General features: G+C 40.2%; 1 protein-coding gene across 4 annotated transcripts in view; it reads right to left on the bottom strand.

Moving 5' to 3' along the window:
- LOC126481027 (titin) overlaps positions 1-18,958 on the bottom strand; it is an 804,028-nt gene that overhangs the window by 126,023 nt on the left and 659,047 nt on the right. For all 4 annotated transcript variants that reach the window (XM_050104491.1, XM_050104492.1, XM_050104490.1 and 1 more), the window contains 3 exons: positions 18,758-18,958; positions 14,233-14,433; positions 10,391-10,545 (listed from right to left, as the gene is read on the bottom strand). In XM_050104491.1, the coding sequence (XP_049960448.1) occupies positions 10,391-10,545; positions 14,233-14,433; positions 18,758-18,958 (557 nt within the window). The remainder of the gene's footprint in view (positions 1-10,390; positions 10,546-14,232; positions 14,434-18,757) is intronic.

Here is an 18,958-nt window from a genome sequence, read left to right as displayed (position 1 = left end):
CAGGAGCCAGCCTGACAGTCACGCCTCGAATCAGCAAGTCTACGTAAGAGGTATGATATTTGGGAAACTCGAAATGCCTCTTTCACAAGAGGCCCTGCAAATCGGCAATTAGGAAACTTGTGGTCCTGGTTACACTGCACCTGCACCACCAACACATGGGTTTGACATCAAAATTACTGTGTAAGTATCCAAAAAGCTCATCAAAGGGAATTTTATCAGGCTCAGTGGAAGGTTTCAAGCTTTTGACAACTTCGTATACACCTGCACTGCTTGACAACAACAAGGCAGCATTATCCACTGGCTTGAGGATACACCTCACCTGGTAGTGCAGCAAGAACCAATGCAGGTAATTCTCCAACCCTTTCTGCTGACTCATCAAAACCAGCAAATGGCATCAGGGCTCATGGGGCCAGCACAGAAAACAGAACAGCAGGCACCTGACCCCCCCCCCCCCCCCCCACCAGCAAGGCAACAGTGTGAAGGAAATTCACATTATGGGTTATTAGCACCTGCACCTGCTGATGCTGCTGTTGCTGCTCCTTCTGTGTGCACAATTGTTCATGTCAGCAATGCAGAAATGTCAGGTCCATGGTGGTCCAAGTATACACTAGAAAAAGGGGAAAGAAATTACAGGGGCATCACATGCACAAGAACATGCTTTGTTGCCATTTCAATATCTGCACAGTGTGACAACACTGCTTCACTACACAGTCAGTGCACATACTTCACAGGCCGATGGTAGCTTGATAACAGATGGGGAACAGAACCTCATGACAGAGAAACAAACTCACTGTGCAAGTCGATCTATGGGAAGCAGAGTCCAAACCCACACAGAGATGAATAATGGAAGAAATCAAGATGCAACTGGTACAGATGGCTAATGGCTGATCACTCGGCACAACACATTGCATGATATGCTGGGTGAGATCTGTCGTAGTTGAACACAGAGTAAGCACTGGTCCGCCCAGACTACTGCCACCCACAGGTAAACACTCCAACAGCGGATGTGTCCATAATACATGTCACATGCTCCCTCCATGGCAGATTCCACACTCTCACATTGTGCTACCCACATCAGCTCGTCTGCCTCCTTCGTGATGTCCAATGGCGGTAATATTAAATGTGGGTACAGCACGCATCACTAATTTACTAAATATTTTTCTGAGGAACCCCAGGTATGTAGAAAGTGTCTTCCATTATTCAGAGGGAAGGGGGGCTGGGGGAAGTGAGTTCAAAGGTGGACTGTATTGGACACAACAAGCAATAGTATAAAGGAAATATGCACCACTGAACTTTTGTACTATAGAAAGATCTTCCTAAACCTACAAAATTGTACTTAGAGACAATAGAAAATGCTTCATTTTACAGAACGTAGAAATGTGGTTAACGATGTACCACAATACAAAAATGTATTACAAAATTTCTTGTTAGATGTAGAGTTAGGCCTCAGTTTGTGGTAATAAACAGATACACATCTCAAGTGTACACATGAAAATAACTTTTCAGTGAAAGAGTTTTCATTAAAATAGTATAAAAAAGAGAAAATAACAGTAGCACAGGTAAATATCTCAATTGTTTATGCATTTTCTCAAGTGCTGATTTAAGAAATAGTTAAATGTTTATTTTTCACAAAGAACTAGAATGTGTCAAAGTTACAAAATTTCTTATGTTAATATTTGTGTTCATTATATTTCTCATTTAAAGACTCCAAAAGGCTAAAATGGATTGTTTGAACCTAAAAAGGGCTATTCCAAGAAAAGAAAGAGCTAAAATCTATTTTACAAAAAGTCTAAACATCTGGGCTCTACTTATAACATTAATCTGTATGAAATAAAAGGTGTGACAAAATAGATATTTTTTGTAAAGAAAAGTGAGCACTGTTGATTTGTATACTTGTACAGTGATCTCACTGAATTACAAGCAATACCCAGACTATGCCAATCTTAAAATATTGATATCAACAATGGAAGAGCATCCTGTCTATTCTTTACATGTCAACAAGATAGCTGTTGGACAGTGTTACATGTAGGTTGTTTTATACTGTATAACATGAAGAGTCTACTAACATGTCAACCCATGCCATTTGCTCCTTGAATGCACCAGAGAAATGATAGTGACCAGTGAGGCAACAATTCACAACAACAACAACAACAACAACATACAGGGCGAATATTACTGCTGTATCCTGCTATTACTGCATGTGAGTGTGAGTGCACCGAGTGCAGTGTCACAGTGCATGTGTACTTAAATCAACCGCCAACTGTATCAATGCAGGATGGCCACTAGAGGCCGCCTGTAGGAAGCGTGCACACAGCGTGGACTCCACTGCACTGTCTACAGGCAACACACACCTATATGTGTGTGCAGCAGTACTGACTCGCCCTCACAATGTTCTTTTAGTTTGTACTGCTCACATCAGTTGTTCTGCGTACCACTTATGTTGCACCTTCAGTATGATTCTTTTGTCTTGACACTTGTGGAGTCATGTGATGCTTAAATCCATTATTGTTCATAGGTTTATAAATAAAGCAATATTTGTGTTACTTGGACTGGTTTCATGTATTACTTGTTTATTACACGACTGGTGACCAGTTTGGAATGGTTTCTTCATGTGCAGTTTTTAAGTATGGTGTCATCAGGTTTAGTCATTATGGACACCATGCTACCGGCCCTGACTGAACAGTTTATTTTGGCAACAACCACTTTGTCGGCTTCCATTATCACATAGATATGATGATTCAGCTGAGGATTGGGAAGCTAAAAAAAAGAGACTCAGGCAGCATGTTTTGGCATTTGTTGTGGCAAACTCAAATTTGCACAAAGCACTATTCCTCAGCACCTCTTACTTTTGATCACATGCACAGTTTACATCCAACTACCATTGGAAACAAACACCCTGTCATAGTGATGTGAGTTGAATTCTACTGATGCCACAACAAACCAAATCAGTCATACAGAGCCTGGGCAGCCAAACTTTACAACCACAACCATAAGTGTCAGTTTGTTACTGACGCCCATGATGACTCTTATGCCGACTCTATGGTGCATGGCACAATTATCTGTTTAGCTCCAGACAAGGAAATGCATCACATGGCTTTACTCTATGAAAACCTCCATTGTCAGAAGTTTTGCAAATAGCACAATCTTTTGTAGTTTCTCAGGCAGTGCGTGACCAAACTGAAGCATGGGATGATCCAGCAATAGTGTCAGAACATGTGCCCACTAGGATGACAGATAGTTTGCATGAGGAAGCAACAGTGGTGGTGATAAACATCTGGGCCTCGCAGTGGTGAACATCTGGGTGCAGCACTGAGAACACCGAGGGCGGCCCAAGTAGCCATGACCACAATAGTGCCACTGTCAATATTCTCTGTTTCCATCTTGTTCTTTCTGTTTTGTCCAGCAGGAACATTTGGTGTGCACTAAGCACTCAGATATTTGTAATGCTTGCCATAACAAAGGCCAAACTGCCTCCATGAGTCGTTGCTGAAGGTTGCTCGGGATATGGACATGGGCGCAAACTATGTGACTCCAATGCGTGTGTCTTCTCCCACGTTGTTTATCAAGTTAAGTATTTTTTGTAAAGTGCTCCAGTTACAGGTCAACACACGTGCAGCAGTTATGTTATTGAGTTCTCAAACCTATGCGAGCTTAGGCTTGCTGCCATTGACACCAGTCACGCGGAAGCTGGTCAGTTATAACAAACAGAACAATGTGCTGTTGGGAGAATTTACAGCATCTGCCTCTTACAAGTCAGTGGTTCATTCCATTACATTTCTGGTGGTTGCTGAAGACAGTGCTGAGAACTTGTTCAGGATGGACGCATTTCAGTCATTTGGAGATTTTTTCACCAAAGCAATTCACATTGTGTCCGATCACATACCATATCCTCAATATGAAACACTGTGTGAGGAGTTTTTGGACTTGTTGCTGGAAGGTACAGGATGTTCTTTGAATTTTTCTGCTCATATTTCTTTGAAGTCCATGGTTCAGCCTCTTTATTGTCATGCATGACCTATTCCTGGCTAGTGAACGGTTGTCTCTGCTGGTTGTAAAGCAGAAGCTATCAGGGAAGCTTTGCCTCTGTGGCAACTTCAGTACTACTGTCAACGCACAGTTGACCGTGGATACATATCATCTCCCACAACAGGAGGAACTGTTGGTGAAAATATCGGGTGGCTGATACTTTTCTAAAATTGATTTGTCTGAAGAGCATCTGCGCGTTCCTGTGGACAAATTCTCAGTGAATTCTAGTTTCGAATATTTCTTTTGGTCTCTATAAATATTTGTGCCTACCTTTTGGTGTAGCTAGTGCCCCTGCTATTTTCCAATGATTTTTAGAGTAATGGACTATGCCTGTTCTCGGTTGCATTAATTATCTGGACTATACTGCTGTCATAGACTCGTCCACAGTAGATCATTTGAAAAATTTGTACTCTTTGTTTTCTGTCTTACAATCCGCAGGCTTACAGTGTAACCTCACGAAATCCCAGTTTTTTTCAACATTCTATTGTTTATTTGGGATTGAAAGTCTCATGGGTTACATCTATGCCTCACCCCTTGTCCACAAAGGAGCTTCAGGCCGTCCTAGGGAAGATAGGGTAGACTACTATCATAAATTCCTGCTAGGGATGGCCACACTGGCCAACATGTTGCATGCTTTGCTACACAAGAATGTACCTGTTTTCTGAAGCCTGGATTGTGAATGTGCTTTTCAAATGTTGGCCTCCTGTTCAGTTATGTCCTCTGTGGACTGGTATGTACTTTTAGCAACTGACGCCTCACAGTACGGCCTTGGTGTGGTCTAGCACACCGATATGCTGACCTCTCTGAATGACTTGTTGCTTTTGTCTCTGAAATCTTTCACTCCTGCCCAGCAGCATTACTCTCAGGTGGAAAAGGAGGCTCTCACCATAGTCTATGTTCTCCAGAAATTTCATGTATTTTTGCATGACTCCAAGTTTCACCTTACTATTGACCATAAAACCTTGGTTTCCTTGTTTAACCCTCATACTTCCTTGCCCGACAAGGTAGCACACTGCCTACAACACTGGGTACTGTTCTTGTCTCACTACAACTATGAAATCTATTTTTGATCTACATCTAAACATGCCAAAGTGAATGCAATGTTTGACCTTCCTGTGGGTCCTGATCCCAACTTTGATTGTGAAGAATTACTTTGCTTCCATCTTATTACTGAAAAGCAGACACGGTCGAGGGGTTCCCAATTATGAGCTTGTGCATAGCAGCTGACGTTGCTGCCACCTTGGTTCTCTGCCAGCTGGTTCAGTTTGTTCAAGAGGCCTATCCAGATAAACCATTGGGTCAGGCATCAAACCTCCTATGCAAATATTTTTCCTTATGGTATTGCCTTTCTGTTTTTGATGGTGTTTTTCTGTTGTCCATAGAAGACCTCTCTCACAGAGTAGTCATTCCCACTGTGTTATGGTATGAGGTTCTATTCCGTCTCCTCCAGGGCCATTGGGGGGTTTCGAGCACTAAACTGTTGGACGGGATAAGTGTTTTTTGGCTAGGGATTGATGGCAAAACTGTCCGTTTTGTCACGGCTTGTGCGCAGTATGCCCAACAACAGTCGGCTCCCAAGTCATCTCTGTCCCCCTGGCCCTCTCAAGGCTAGCCCTGGGAATGCATTCATATAGACCTTTTAGGTCCCTTCTTGAATTCCTATTGGCTCTGGATGTGGATGCTTTTTCCTGGTTTCCTTACATTCTTCGGTGTGTGATGACATCACATGGGGCCACAATTTGTACACTTCTGAGGGATTTTTCTATTGAGCAGTTGCCTTGTACCTTAGTTTCCAGTAATGCCCCCCCCCCCCCCCCCAGTTTGTTACTCACACCTTTCAACTGTTTTGTTCCCATCACAGCATTCATCATGTTACCACTCTGCTAGTCTACCCTCAATCACATGGTGAGGTGGAAAGACTACTGTGTATGTTCAAGTCCCAAATGAAGAAGTTTGCTGTGCATTCTTTACCAGATGACACCCTTCTCTGTTTTCTGAGCACCTATCACATCACACCTATGGAGTAGTGGAGCCTGGCTGATTTGCTTCATGGCTGGCAGCCATGCACGCTCCTCCACCTTCTGCAGCCTGTGCCGTACCTACCAGTCAGGTTATAACAGCCGCTTTGTGCCAGGATCAACAGTGTGAGCATAAGGCTCTGGTCGCTGGCCCAGGTGGATACTGGCCACTGTTGTCTGCTGTCAGGGACACTATCTTTGTGACATTCTTACAACCAAAGGGCTGGTGGCATGCCACACTGATCAGTTGTGCCCCTGCTCACCACCAGAAGTTGCCAGTTCGCAGGTGCAGCCCCTGTCACCGTAGCCCACCCCACCACTCTCCGCCTTGAGCCGGTCATTGCCTGCAGTGGAGGCTGCCTCCTCCATGTGTGGCACCATGGATTTCCAGCTTCCCACAGGGCAGCAGTCTGTCTCCAGCCTTCAGTCCACTGTGGAGCCTTATGTTCCGGTCGAGCCACACGAACCGGCCCCCACGACATCATCGCCTTAGCCATTGTCGCTGTGGGTCCAACCCCCATCTCCTCTGCACTGGTACCTGCTTGTTGACGATGACGCAGACATGGTTGTGGCACTCTCCTCCCCAGTACTGTCATCGGCACCGCACGGCCCACCGACTATCAACTGTATCAGTGTCGGCCAGCCACTAGGAGCTGCCTGTAGGAAGTGTGCACACTGCACGGTCTCTGCCGTGCTGTCTACCGGTGACTCGCACCTATATACGTGCCGAGCAGCACTGACTCACCCTCATTATGTTCTTTCACCACTCACATCAGTTGTTCTGTGTATCACTTATGCTGCACCATCTGTATGATTGATTGGTTTTGTTACATGTGGAGTCACAAGGCTTAATTCTGTTATTGTTCGGTCATATTTGTGTTTCTTGGATCAGTTCTGTGAATTACTTGGTTACTACAATTACCAAAATGGAAGCAAAAGTAATATGATCAGAATAAAATATACCATTTTTCTGTATAAGTCAAAATCATTCTCGCATCAGTTGAGCAGACATATTTGGGAATTTGACAGCATACCATTTTTTTAACTGTTAACAACTTTTGTGAACAGCATTGTGCTACATATGTAAAGCAATATTTAAATTTGGATTCAAAGTTCTTTGAACCAAAATGCACAGTGATTAAACAGTTAAATGTAAACAATTTCTGTGGCTCGAAGTTGTAAGGCAAGTTAAAATACTTTTAAAACATATAAAAATTAGCTGTAATGTGATTTAACATCCTGAGCCTACACCCCTTAGTTACATTTTTCTGTGTCAGGCACTCTCAAGGAAAGAAGAGACAAAGGTGGCAAAAAGTACATTCCACATAATTTTATACGAGAATAAAATTCTAAAATGCAGTTATACAGGGTGTCTCCGTCTTGGCAACCCCCAATAACTCTTTATCCAGAATCAAAATAAAAAATGTATCAAGCAAATGTTGTTGCGGATCGTTAACCAGCAAGATTGGCTTTCTTGTAACCTTAAATGATGGCAAACACACACACACCACACACACACACACACACACACACACACACGTACACACACAAGCAAGCACACCTCATGCACACATGATTGCTATCACTGACAGCTCTGGTCAGAGATCCTTTATGTGTATTTGTGGGTGTTTATGTATTTGTGCATTTTTATGTGTCTTTTTCTGTTATCCAGCTCATCTCACAACCATGTAATGCCTTCCTTTGCCCATTTTCTACATCATTTCTCATTTCCCCACTGCCACCATTGTCACAATGGACCCCTGTTCCACCTTTCTGCAACATTTCAGGTAAATATTCCTTTCCCAAGCTAATTCTGAGTCTCACATCTTGTTCCTCAAATGCTGCTTAAAATTCCTTTCTTCAAATCCCATCCCAACTTTCACATTGACTTCCACCTTTTCAGATTCTACCAGTCCCTATACCTCACAATCCTGGTGCTATAAAAAAACATCTCCATGGCACTGACATACCAGAACCATCTCTGCTTCTTCCACAAGATGGCATTCTGGCCGAAGGTACCAGAGATAGTGATGGTGTGTGTGGAGCGTGCTTTCTTGTAATTGTTTGTTGTGAAGATATGAACAAGTAGTATGCATTTTTTTAAAATGGCATCCTATATTTTTTATTCCATAATCCAATTCCCCTCCTCATGATCTATCCAAACATAAACATGTGACTATTAAAAACTTAACAAAAAAACTGACTTGGACTTTCCTCAATTAGCTCACTGTGTAGGTACACAGGGTAATTTAGGTTGTCTACTTGCTGGAAGTGACAGTGAACAAATGGAAACACATGAAAATGCACACCAGTCATTCAGTCAACACTCTTCAAATCAAGAATTGTGTAAATACAATGCTGGCAAATGAAGAGGATGTAGAAGAAGGTTATCTATATGAAGTTCTGACAGTGAAAAGGCAAGAATAACAGTAATGTTAGACGCTCTGTCACATGAAAGAAACTACTCCAATATGTGATTCTTCGCAGGAAAACCATACCAAATGGGAAACTGCCAGCATGACTTATCATTAAATGCAAAGTAAAAAATCCTTTGTTGAACTAGAGAACACACACACACACACACACACACACACACACACACACACACACACCTGTGTCCATACATTCAAGCAGCAATACAGTGACACAGGTGTCTGCATGTAAAAGTGTTCTCATTCATTCCTAAAGTAATTACATTCTGACAGAACTTTCCTTACTGTACTGAAATCCTTAAACAGATGTCTACAAGATGACCATGGGTTAGCATCACTTATTATTTTTACCAGGCATCTTAAGCAATGAAAACTTTCTTTCTTGAAGATGAGTCATTCCAGCACTTTATTCCAAAGGATGTTATTCAATAAAAATAATCAAAATACTTTAACTTGCAGATTTGTCCCTCTCCCAAAATTTGCAGTGATTCAAAGCACAAATGTGGATGATCTGAGTTGTTTTAGGATTTAAAGAAGGAGTTTTATCAGACACAGAAATTCTTTGGTAGATTCCGAAATGTTAAAAAAAGACTGAGACAGTGACCTAATGGAAATAAAATTAGCAAATGTTTATGCTCAGCATGAATTCATACCAATGAAGAGTGTACTGCATGAGATGTAATCGGGGGAGGGCTAGGTGGAATCTTGTGCCTATATGATAATGCACCTGATCACAGCTTGGTCAAAAAAACAATAATTTCATAAACAGTCACAATTACAAACATGTACTATACATCTTACAGCTAAGATCTGGTACATAATTTCCTTTCCTTCCTCTTTCAAAATGGAAAAGAAACATTCAGTGTCAAGTGTTTTTAATCCACAATGTGGTTCAGTTAGCCTAAGATGTATTTACAAACAATGTTCCCAATGTGGCATTTGGAGACTTTAAGGCATGGTTTTACAGGGTGAATTGATGCTTAAAATTTGAAGAAGAATGCTAAATATCAGCTGTGAAAACAGGTTTCTGGAAAAGGAGAAGTTTTCATTACTTACTGATAAAATTGCTGGTTAAGTGAATTTTCTGGGGTAGGAAGCTGGATCTATTGAACAACAGTGTTTCTTGAAATGTTTCTCTTTTTTAAGAACTGAATATGTGTAAGTCTTCTTTAAGTAGGAATGCAGGCGACATGATCAGTCACTTTCTACCTAAAACTATTATAGAAAGTTAAGATCGATTCGCAGTTATGTTTGGGGGAAGGAAAGTGTATTTTCAAAAAGCAAACTTATGCTCTTGCTCAACATGCGATGACACTTCTTTTTCAGTGCCAGTATTGAATCATGCACTATGCCACAGCATGCAGCTGTTGTGGAATTGTATGAGACTAAGTCCCAGCGATTCTTATATCACTGATCTGAAGTGTTTAATAACTTGTTAAATGCTTACAGAACATTATCTGATTGTGTCAGATAGGTAGTAGGTGCTGTGGTGTTTCTAATCCTATTTATGAAGTACCTTCTATATTGAATTTGGCACACTGCTGAAATCCATTTCAACACATAATACACACTCAGTCTTGACAGCCTTGTTAAACACTGCTGGTAAAGAACTGTTTTAAAGTAAGTGTGTATATGAGAGAAAAAGCCAAAAATAGGTGAACAGAGAGAGAGCTGGTATTTTGAGAGTCTGATATAAAAGACGACGTAGAAATATTTCTTATCAGGCTGAAGTATAATTTCATTGCTACTATTACCAAATCACTGAAGCATACAGTGAGAATTATATCAAACAACCGCTAGTTTCTTTAATGCCTGATATTTCAGCTGCTTCCTGGTGATCTTCACTTCATTAAGCATTATCCTTTATCTTTCTGATTTCTCAGACAGGAGCACTAATTGACATTTTGTACATACCTGTGTTTCCGATTGAATGATGTCTTCAAATATAACATTTTTGACCACTTCAGTAGTTGGTTCAGGCTGATAAACAACAAAGTCTGCAATGCATTGTGCCTCACCCCCAGAATTTTTTGCCTTGACTGTGTATTTACCAGAATAAGGTAGTGACACTGTAACAAGAAAACACTGATTAAGCCCCTTATGAAACAGTTCCCACTTGTAACTTTATCCTTTGCTAACAATATGTGATTTAAATGAATAAAACATGAACACTTCAGCTGTGATCCCTGATGACCACAAACGTGAAAGGATTAACTGGCATTCAGGATAGTGTAAGCGTCTACATCCACTGTTAGACTGAATAAAGACTGACTGAATGACCACAGCATGTTGTAAAATGTGAGAACATTCAGGCAGCATTGCAAGTGGTCTCCATCCAACACTATTATAACCAGTCTAGTCCAGTGCCACTATATTGTGTTGTTTCTCGTTAGCCCTATTATGACATAGCAAGGTTTCAGAAAAATTGTCTTGATTGGAAAGGGGTATGGGAAAATTAATTTGCTTTTTTACTCCCATAATACAATAATAATACAAGTTTTATGGCTCTGTTTCATGTTATAATAGGGGCCTGGAGAACCATTACAATATAGAGAGATGTAATGATACAGAACTACATATATATAAATCCTCACCCTCATTCAAGTCACCTGGAAAAGTTACTTCAATGTTTTAACACTTTAGAATATGCTCTGAGTTTTAAGCCTAGTACAATGCTGAGGGTCTTTACTGTGGGACTGCCCTGATTCAATGCCTCAAATCTGTTCAGGGACAGCCCCAGAACCAAGAGTCTTCTCCACACTACAAGGGAGCCTATGCAGGCCCTGAGTTTCACTTTTACTTCTGAAATAAATGAAAACAGAAAAGATGGTGGATACAAAAGCTATTCATTGCTACCAATGAATCATCTCCTGGATACATTAAAACTGGAAGATCGCAGTGGGATTGTGAATCTTTTAAAGATAACACCAGTGATTTTGAACAGCTTCCACAAGCGGTTAGGTGCAAGATCAGTAAACAAAATATGAATTTAGAATTTTGATTTGAATATTATGGAAAGAATGAATTGCTACTCACCATATAGTGAAGATGTTGAGTAGCAGACAGGCACAGCAAAAGGACTGCTAAACAAGTAAGCTTTTACACAAAAGGCCTTCTTCTGAAGTGAATTAATTCAGAAGAAGGCCTTTTTCCCAAAAGCTTACTTGTTTAGCAGTCTTTCTGTTGTGCCTGTCTGCGACTCAACATCTTCACTATATGTTGAATAGCAATGTATCCTTTTCATAATACTGTCATTCCAGCCTGGATTTTCCAGTGTGAGCTAGAATATTGATTTCACCAGTCATGAGGCTTACAGTGGAGATTCTTTTACAAGCCTCACATATACTTTCAAGATTTCTAAACAAAGTATATCTTTATTTATCCCAGAAGAATGTGAAGCCATCATCAGTGTTTTGAAAGCATACATCAAGGTAAGTGGAAAATTTTCCATATTTTTTCTAACATAGATTTGAAATTGCATTATTTATTATTTATACATTGTAGGTATGAAATTGTAGTGAAGCATGATGTATAAGAAACACACAATAATGGAACAGAACAACAGTAAATTATGTAACATAATAAGTACTGAACAAACTATTAAACATGAGAGTGTCATATCCGAACCAGGAACATTTTTTAGGAAAAGTACCACTCTTCCTGCTTTTGTCTAATTTCCAGGATTCCTGCCAAATTGGCTTTGCAATGTGTGACTTTCTTTTCCGCTTCCACTATTGAAATGCAAAACTTTTCTGACAAATATTTTAATGCCTGTCCTTATTTGTTGTGCTTTGTGTTTTCAATATGTGTAATATGCAGCTGTTCATTTGAAGATCTTCAGTTAGTTTCAAAATAGTTTCAGTCATTCACATATTGGAAAATATAAAGCACAACCACATTAGTTGATACAGTAGCATTGACAACTATGTGCAAGACTGAGCCAAACTTCTTCTGAATATGTCCACACTATTTCAGAAAATCTGCTTTCGATGGGACTCAAATTTTGTATCACTTCAGACCTGCAATACACCCTGGAAACATGAGAACATGTTTCAGGGCTGAATCACAGCAGTGCCGATTCTGATTTTATTCAGACATGTAACAATGAATCCTGATGTGGACTAAGATTTAAACTATTTTGTAATTCAGTATTTCATATTCATTGATTTGTGATTTAATTTCCAGGTAGACTGGGATGAGTAGATGACAGTACATTACAATGTCAATCGAAGTCCACCCAAAACAAAAAACATTGATGGTTAAATTATGCCAATAAGAATCTTAGGAAGTTCATCCTAGGCTCAAAGAAAGACTGCAAGCATATAACCTACAACTACTTCAAATATATTATAAGTTGATGAAGGTTTCTCGGGTCTCCAGTCGGGTGGTAGCGTTGATATCTTGCGACGTTTTGGGAAGTGTCATACTACCCATCTTCTGGTGAAGACTTCGCCAGAAGATGGGTAGTATGACACTTCCAGAAACGTCGCGAGATATCAACGCTACCACCCGGCTGGAGACACGAGAATCCTTCATCAATAGTTTACGCTGGGAAAGCCTACAGTCACATGTTATAAGTTGCTGAAGAGTGTCATTCTGAACTTCATTTAAAACATAATGCATAAAAGTAGTACCACATGCCAAAATGAAACTTATTTACAGAACATTTTCAAACTGAACCTGGACAGAAAAGATTGGTAAACTGGGGATATTGCTTCTGTGATTGTCCCTTGCAGCCAATTTGGAAAGAAATGGAAAAACATGCTCTCAAAAATTATCTGTAACTTCTGAGAGCATGAGCATTTGCAGGTGTAATATGTTGCCAAATCATTTCTGGAGAACAGTAAACTGTGTGAGTCCACAGATAAATACGTTTAGCAGTGATAAGTGGCAGTATATATTAGGATCATTTGAAAAGAAACAACCTGGAGGCTGTAAAATGAACAACTAATGAAGGGACTGTAATGCCACTGCCTATGGAAGTAGTTATGATCACTGTAAGAGCACTGAAGCCCCCAAATTTGCTGCTAGAGTGACATGAAAACAAAGGGCGCATGCGCATGTGTTGGCCATCTACTGCCCTCAGTGCTAAAAACAGACAAATGGAATCTCAAAGGGTCGTAGCGTGTTTCCTAACAGCAGGAGTGTGGAGAATGAAAATTCATCAAAGAATGGCACAAGTGTATGAAGAGTACAGCATGTCCATTGCAAGGGTCAAGGGATGGCACAAATATTTCAGGGAAGAACGGATGTCATTGGCTGATGACATATGAGCTGGAATGCCACACTACATTACTATACCCTTGTCCAACAGGTAGGTGCCCTCACTATTGATGACTGGCGAGTTATGGTGGCAACCACTGCCCCACAGATCAGACCAAGTGTTGGAATTGCAACAGATGTTCAGTGCTCTCTGTTCACTTGTGCCATTATTTGATGAATTTCTGTTCCCCACATGCCTTCTGTTGACAGAAAATACACTACCCCCTTTGCTCTTCTTTTGGAGCCCTCATTTCTCCACTTTCAGCTCTACTGAGTGCAGTGGATGGTCGATGCATGAAAATGCTCGCTCTACCGTCACGTGGGTGCGCAGCTGCATCCCTCTGGCATCGAGTCTGGGGCCTCAGCGCTCTTAGAAGGACCACACTTTCTTCCACAGGCAGTGGCATTACGATGCCTTCAGAGGTTTCATTTTACAGCCTCCCGCTCATATCTTTTTGAATGACCCTAATACTTGAGGTTTAAGATCTGCTCACCTTTCTCGATGATAAGAGAGTGGCAGTTGCCCTGTGACTTGAGCCGATATTGATCGCCAGATTTTATTATTTCTCCATCTTTCATCCAAGTAATCACTGGTTCTGGAGTCCCTGTTACTTCAACTTCCATTACCACTCTGTCGCCAACTTTGACCACCTGGGCTTGCAAACGTCGACCAAACACAGGAGGGAAGACAGTTTCTGCCAACACAGAGCACATAAATTACATATCAGGTTATTTTTGTACAAAATTATATCATAAGGGTTGAATGCTAATGTCAGTGCACAAAACACAAAAACAATAATATTCTCCTGAGCATTACTGATATCTTCATAAGGTCACTACTTTGTTTAATAACCTTTTATTGCAGAAGAATCTACATCTACATTCTGCAAACCACTGTGAAGTGCATGGCAGAGGTGGTGTTAACTATTGGTAGTCCATGCTGTTAATGAGTCACTGCTACATAGTGGCTAATCACAGACCCATCTAACTGGCTTCTGAATGCACTACACTCCAGTAATTTCACCAGCTGTTTCAGTACATGTGCCACAGGGATTCTCTCTCTTCCTCCTCCCCCAGCACCAGCTTCTCTGAATAGCACAGGTGGTAACTGACCTACAAAGGCCCCCAGGCCTAGACCTCCACTACTCCCAACCCTCAACTGACTCCACATCCACTAACTTATCATTACCTTTTACTCTCCTGTCATTTTTCACCTCATTCCTAATCTGTCACAATACTGTACACCCCATGCCCCTTTATTTCTCCCTCTCTCTCTCTGTTACACACACAGATACTGTTGCATCCCCTAAGTTTTGTGCTTTGTAATATAATTAATATGTCATTTGGCATGGTCTGTTCAAAATCTATGTCTGCTCCCTCCAGTCCCCAGTATTTCATTATAACTTCCTGTTCCAAACACCTTCTCTCATCACAGCCGCCACAATCCATTCCCCTCTGGCTTATAAACAGACAACACTACTGTGAATTTTGTGCCATTCTGTCTCCACACATATTGGGCACATGTATGAGGCCCATGTGCATGTATGCACCTGTGAACACTTGTGGTATGTGTGTGTGTGTGTGTGTGTGTGTGTGTGTGTGTGTGTGTGTTCTCATAGAGATACTTGAAACATTAACCATGTTTGGATAAGGCCTTCACAAACTGCTTCATAAGGCTCATGTATAGAGGGGTATTAAATTTTTTCTGCCTCTACAAAGCTCTCAAACAAAAATGAGAAAAACCAAATAACTTGTCATAATAGTTATATACTATCTAGGGCAATGATTGCCAACAAAATTTTAATATCACGTCACTGTTGTGATTCAATAAACTAAAACACACAAGAATAAACCATGTTCATTAAATAAATTTTCTCCTCAGTGAACCATTTAATTCATTAAATCTCTTTCTTGTTTGTATCATGGGGTTTCATGTGACAGCAATGTTTCAGAACAGCAGCTTCCAAACTTTCTGCATGCTTCCTTCTGCCAATTAAATTAACTTTTCTTCTTTGTTTTGTATCACTAATAATAATGGATTTGATACCCAAAGAACTCTCTTTCTTCTCTGCTGCTACCTTTATAACAGACCACACTTTTGTAATATTTTTCTAAGAACTTTTTATTCTTTTGGTGTAATGTATAGTTTTATTTTGCCTCATGACATCCCGCAGTGCTTTAAAGTATTAAATGTAGTGAAAACCTGCATCTCGACTGTTATTGTCCTTTCAATTATGATGCTCCTCTCATTTTCTTTTGAAAGATATCTTCATTATTCCATCCTAGGTTTTCCATCATTGTAATTTAAATTTGACTTATAGAAGCTTCTTTGTATACAATGTTTTAAGTAGTATGATTGGAGACATAAATAAACTGCTCATTTGCTTCACTAACACAGTAAAGAGCCACACAGAGTTGGATATACGAAAAATCAATTGGCACTACAGTGCAAGTCTACAAAACACATCTGGCCTTGTGTGTTGTTTACAGTCATGGCATAACATAAGCTCACACAGATTTGTATATGCTTAAAGCAAAATGGTAAATTGTTAGGAACAAACAGGATTTGGGCAATAAAAACTCACTTGTCTACACCACTTCCCATCAAAAATTCCACTTATATGATGTTACACCAGAGAGAAGTAACTTTAAGCCCCAGTGAACAAAGTGTTCTGAGGGTTGAGATAAAGTATGATCCTCTCGATCGGAGTCACATCGTGCCTCGCTTTCGGAGGAAGTTTCCAAAGAGCTAATCAAAGCCTGATATTCTCAAGCTGCAGCAACTCTCACCAATATCTTAATTGGATTCCTGAGATGGGACTGTCCTCAGTCTTTTAGAAAATTTGCTGTTAACTAGTATTCACAAATTTAAGATTGTGACACGTAATTCTGCCACCGTCATATTAGGTCTGTTCAAAAAATTCCAGGACATTCGTAACTTTGCGTCTTTGGTGTGCTGGAATGAAATGCAGTTGGCATCCCTGCACATGCCTGTATTTAATGTGTAATTGCTGGAAGTTTCATTATTCTATGTCTGTTAGTTATTGTTCGGTGCTGCATTGAGTATAGTGTTGTGTGACACACACTGTGAATTTCGAGATGGCAGAGTTAAAGGAGCAACACATCTGCATTAAATTTTGCTTGAAAATCAAGAAAAGCTTTACAGACAAACACCAAATGATGCACGGAGCCTATAATGATGAGTGCTTAAGCTGTATTTGGTGTTACAATGATTCACATGGTTTAAAAATGGCTGGATCAAAGTTAAAGACAACTGTCATTCAGAATGCCCTTCGATGTCTACCAATGACGCTCATGTCAGGAATGTCAACAAAATTGTGTGTGCCAATTGAAGACTGACTGTCCGAGAGATTGCAGAAGAATGTAACATTTCAGTTGTCATGAAATTCTAACAAAGCACCTTAGTATGCATTGTATTGCCACCAAGTTTATCCCATGGCTCATGAGTCAAGACCACAAAGATCTTCACCTCACAATCTATAAAGAGCTTTTGGATTGCACAAAAAGAATGAGACGTTCCTTAAGAGAATCATAACTCGTGACTAGACATGGGTCTAAAGTTATGATGTTGAGACTGAGGTTCAGTCTTCACAATGGGTTGGGAAAGATGCTCCAAGACCAAAAGAATTTTTCAGGTTATGTCAAATATAAAAGCCATGTTGATAGTTTTCTTTGACTTTAAACAATTAGTTCATCATGAATTTGTGCCACAGGGACAAACTGTTAATTGATGGTACTATCAGGACATGATGTGATGCCTTTGAGAAAATGCGAGACAGAAATGGCCATAATTGTGGCAAGACAATTCATGGCTTTTGCGTCACAATAAAACACTCGCACATTCATCCCCGGACTATTGCACAAAAAATAAAATCACTGTGCTGCCTCATCCTCCGTAGTCTCCAGATCTGGCCCTGCAGACTCTTTTTTATTTCCAAGTTGAAAACCCCATTGAATGGATGAAGATTTGCAACAATACACAAGATACAAGAAAATTCGCAGATGGCGTTTTGTGTGATCCAGCAAGAGGCAAACCAAGACTGCTTCTGGAAATGGAAACAGAATTGCGAGTGGTGTATCAATTATGGAGGAGAGTATTTCACAGGGACCATGCACAATAAGTAAAAGGTAGGTGTGGAAACATTTTGTGGATATATTTCTGCAATTTTTTGAAGACACCTCTTAGACTTCCAAAAATACATCTGTCATTGAATTATAAAACACTAAAATTCCATCTACTGGTTCTTTGGTGTACTACAAAACTAACAGCACCATCTAATGGTTCTTTGGTGTAGTAGGTGTACACTGTGATGATTACACACCCAAACTACTAAGCTGAGCACCGATTTTAAATGAAATTTTAAATTCTGATATTTTTTTCCACATTCTGATATTGATGAAATAGAGCCTAAACATTGCCTCGAACTACGCTCAAGTTACCTGTAAAACCCCATTAAAATTCATGTAGTAGTTTTGCAGATTAAATCAGACAACAGAAATTCAGGTTCGAATATCAACAATATTAAGAAAATGATAGATTGCCACTCACCGTAAAGATGAAACTTTTGAGTTACAGACAGGCAGAATGAAAAGATTGTTACATTTTTATCTTTTGGCCAAAGCCTTCTTCAGAAAAGAAAGCACACACAGTCATACAAGAAAGCACATCTATGCACACATGACCACTATCTCCAGCAGCTCAGACCAAGCTGCCAGAAGTATGCATGAGGTCTGCTTTCTTGTATGAATGTCTGTGTGTTTTCTTTTCTGAAGAAGGGTTTGGCCAAAAGCTAAATGTGGAACAATCTTTTCACTCTGAACTGTGTGGAACTCAAGGTATCATCTTTACGGTGAGTAGCAATCTATCATTTTCCTAGCATAGTTTTGGAGATTATTGTGTTCAGACAGATGGACAGACATAGCAGTTTTACAGTTTTATTTATTCTTGCCAAGAATGTCATTTGAGTTTATCCATGAATACATTTCAGGTTTACTTACTTTTAACAACAACATCAGCTGTACTGCTGGCAGAGCCAGCCTTATTTGAGGCAGTGCAGGTATACCTGCCAGCATCCTTCACACCAACATTCTTGAGTTCTACACGAGCTTTATTAAGTTTCCAAGATATATTTACAGAACCTTCCTTGGCTGTAAGTGGCTGACCATTCTTTGTCCAGCTCACCTCCGGTTGTGGATAAC

Source organism: Schistocerca serialis, chromosome 5, assembly GCF_023864345.2.
Source record: "Schistocerca serialis cubense isolate TAMUIC-IGC-003099 chromosome 5, iqSchSeri2.2, whole genome shotgun sequence".
Taxonomy (NCBI): Eukaryota; Metazoa; Arthropoda; class Insecta; order Orthoptera; family Acrididae; genus Schistocerca; species Schistocerca serialis.
Note: the sequence above shows the minus strand (reverse complement) of the source record. Positions and strands in the feature narration are given on the sequence as shown.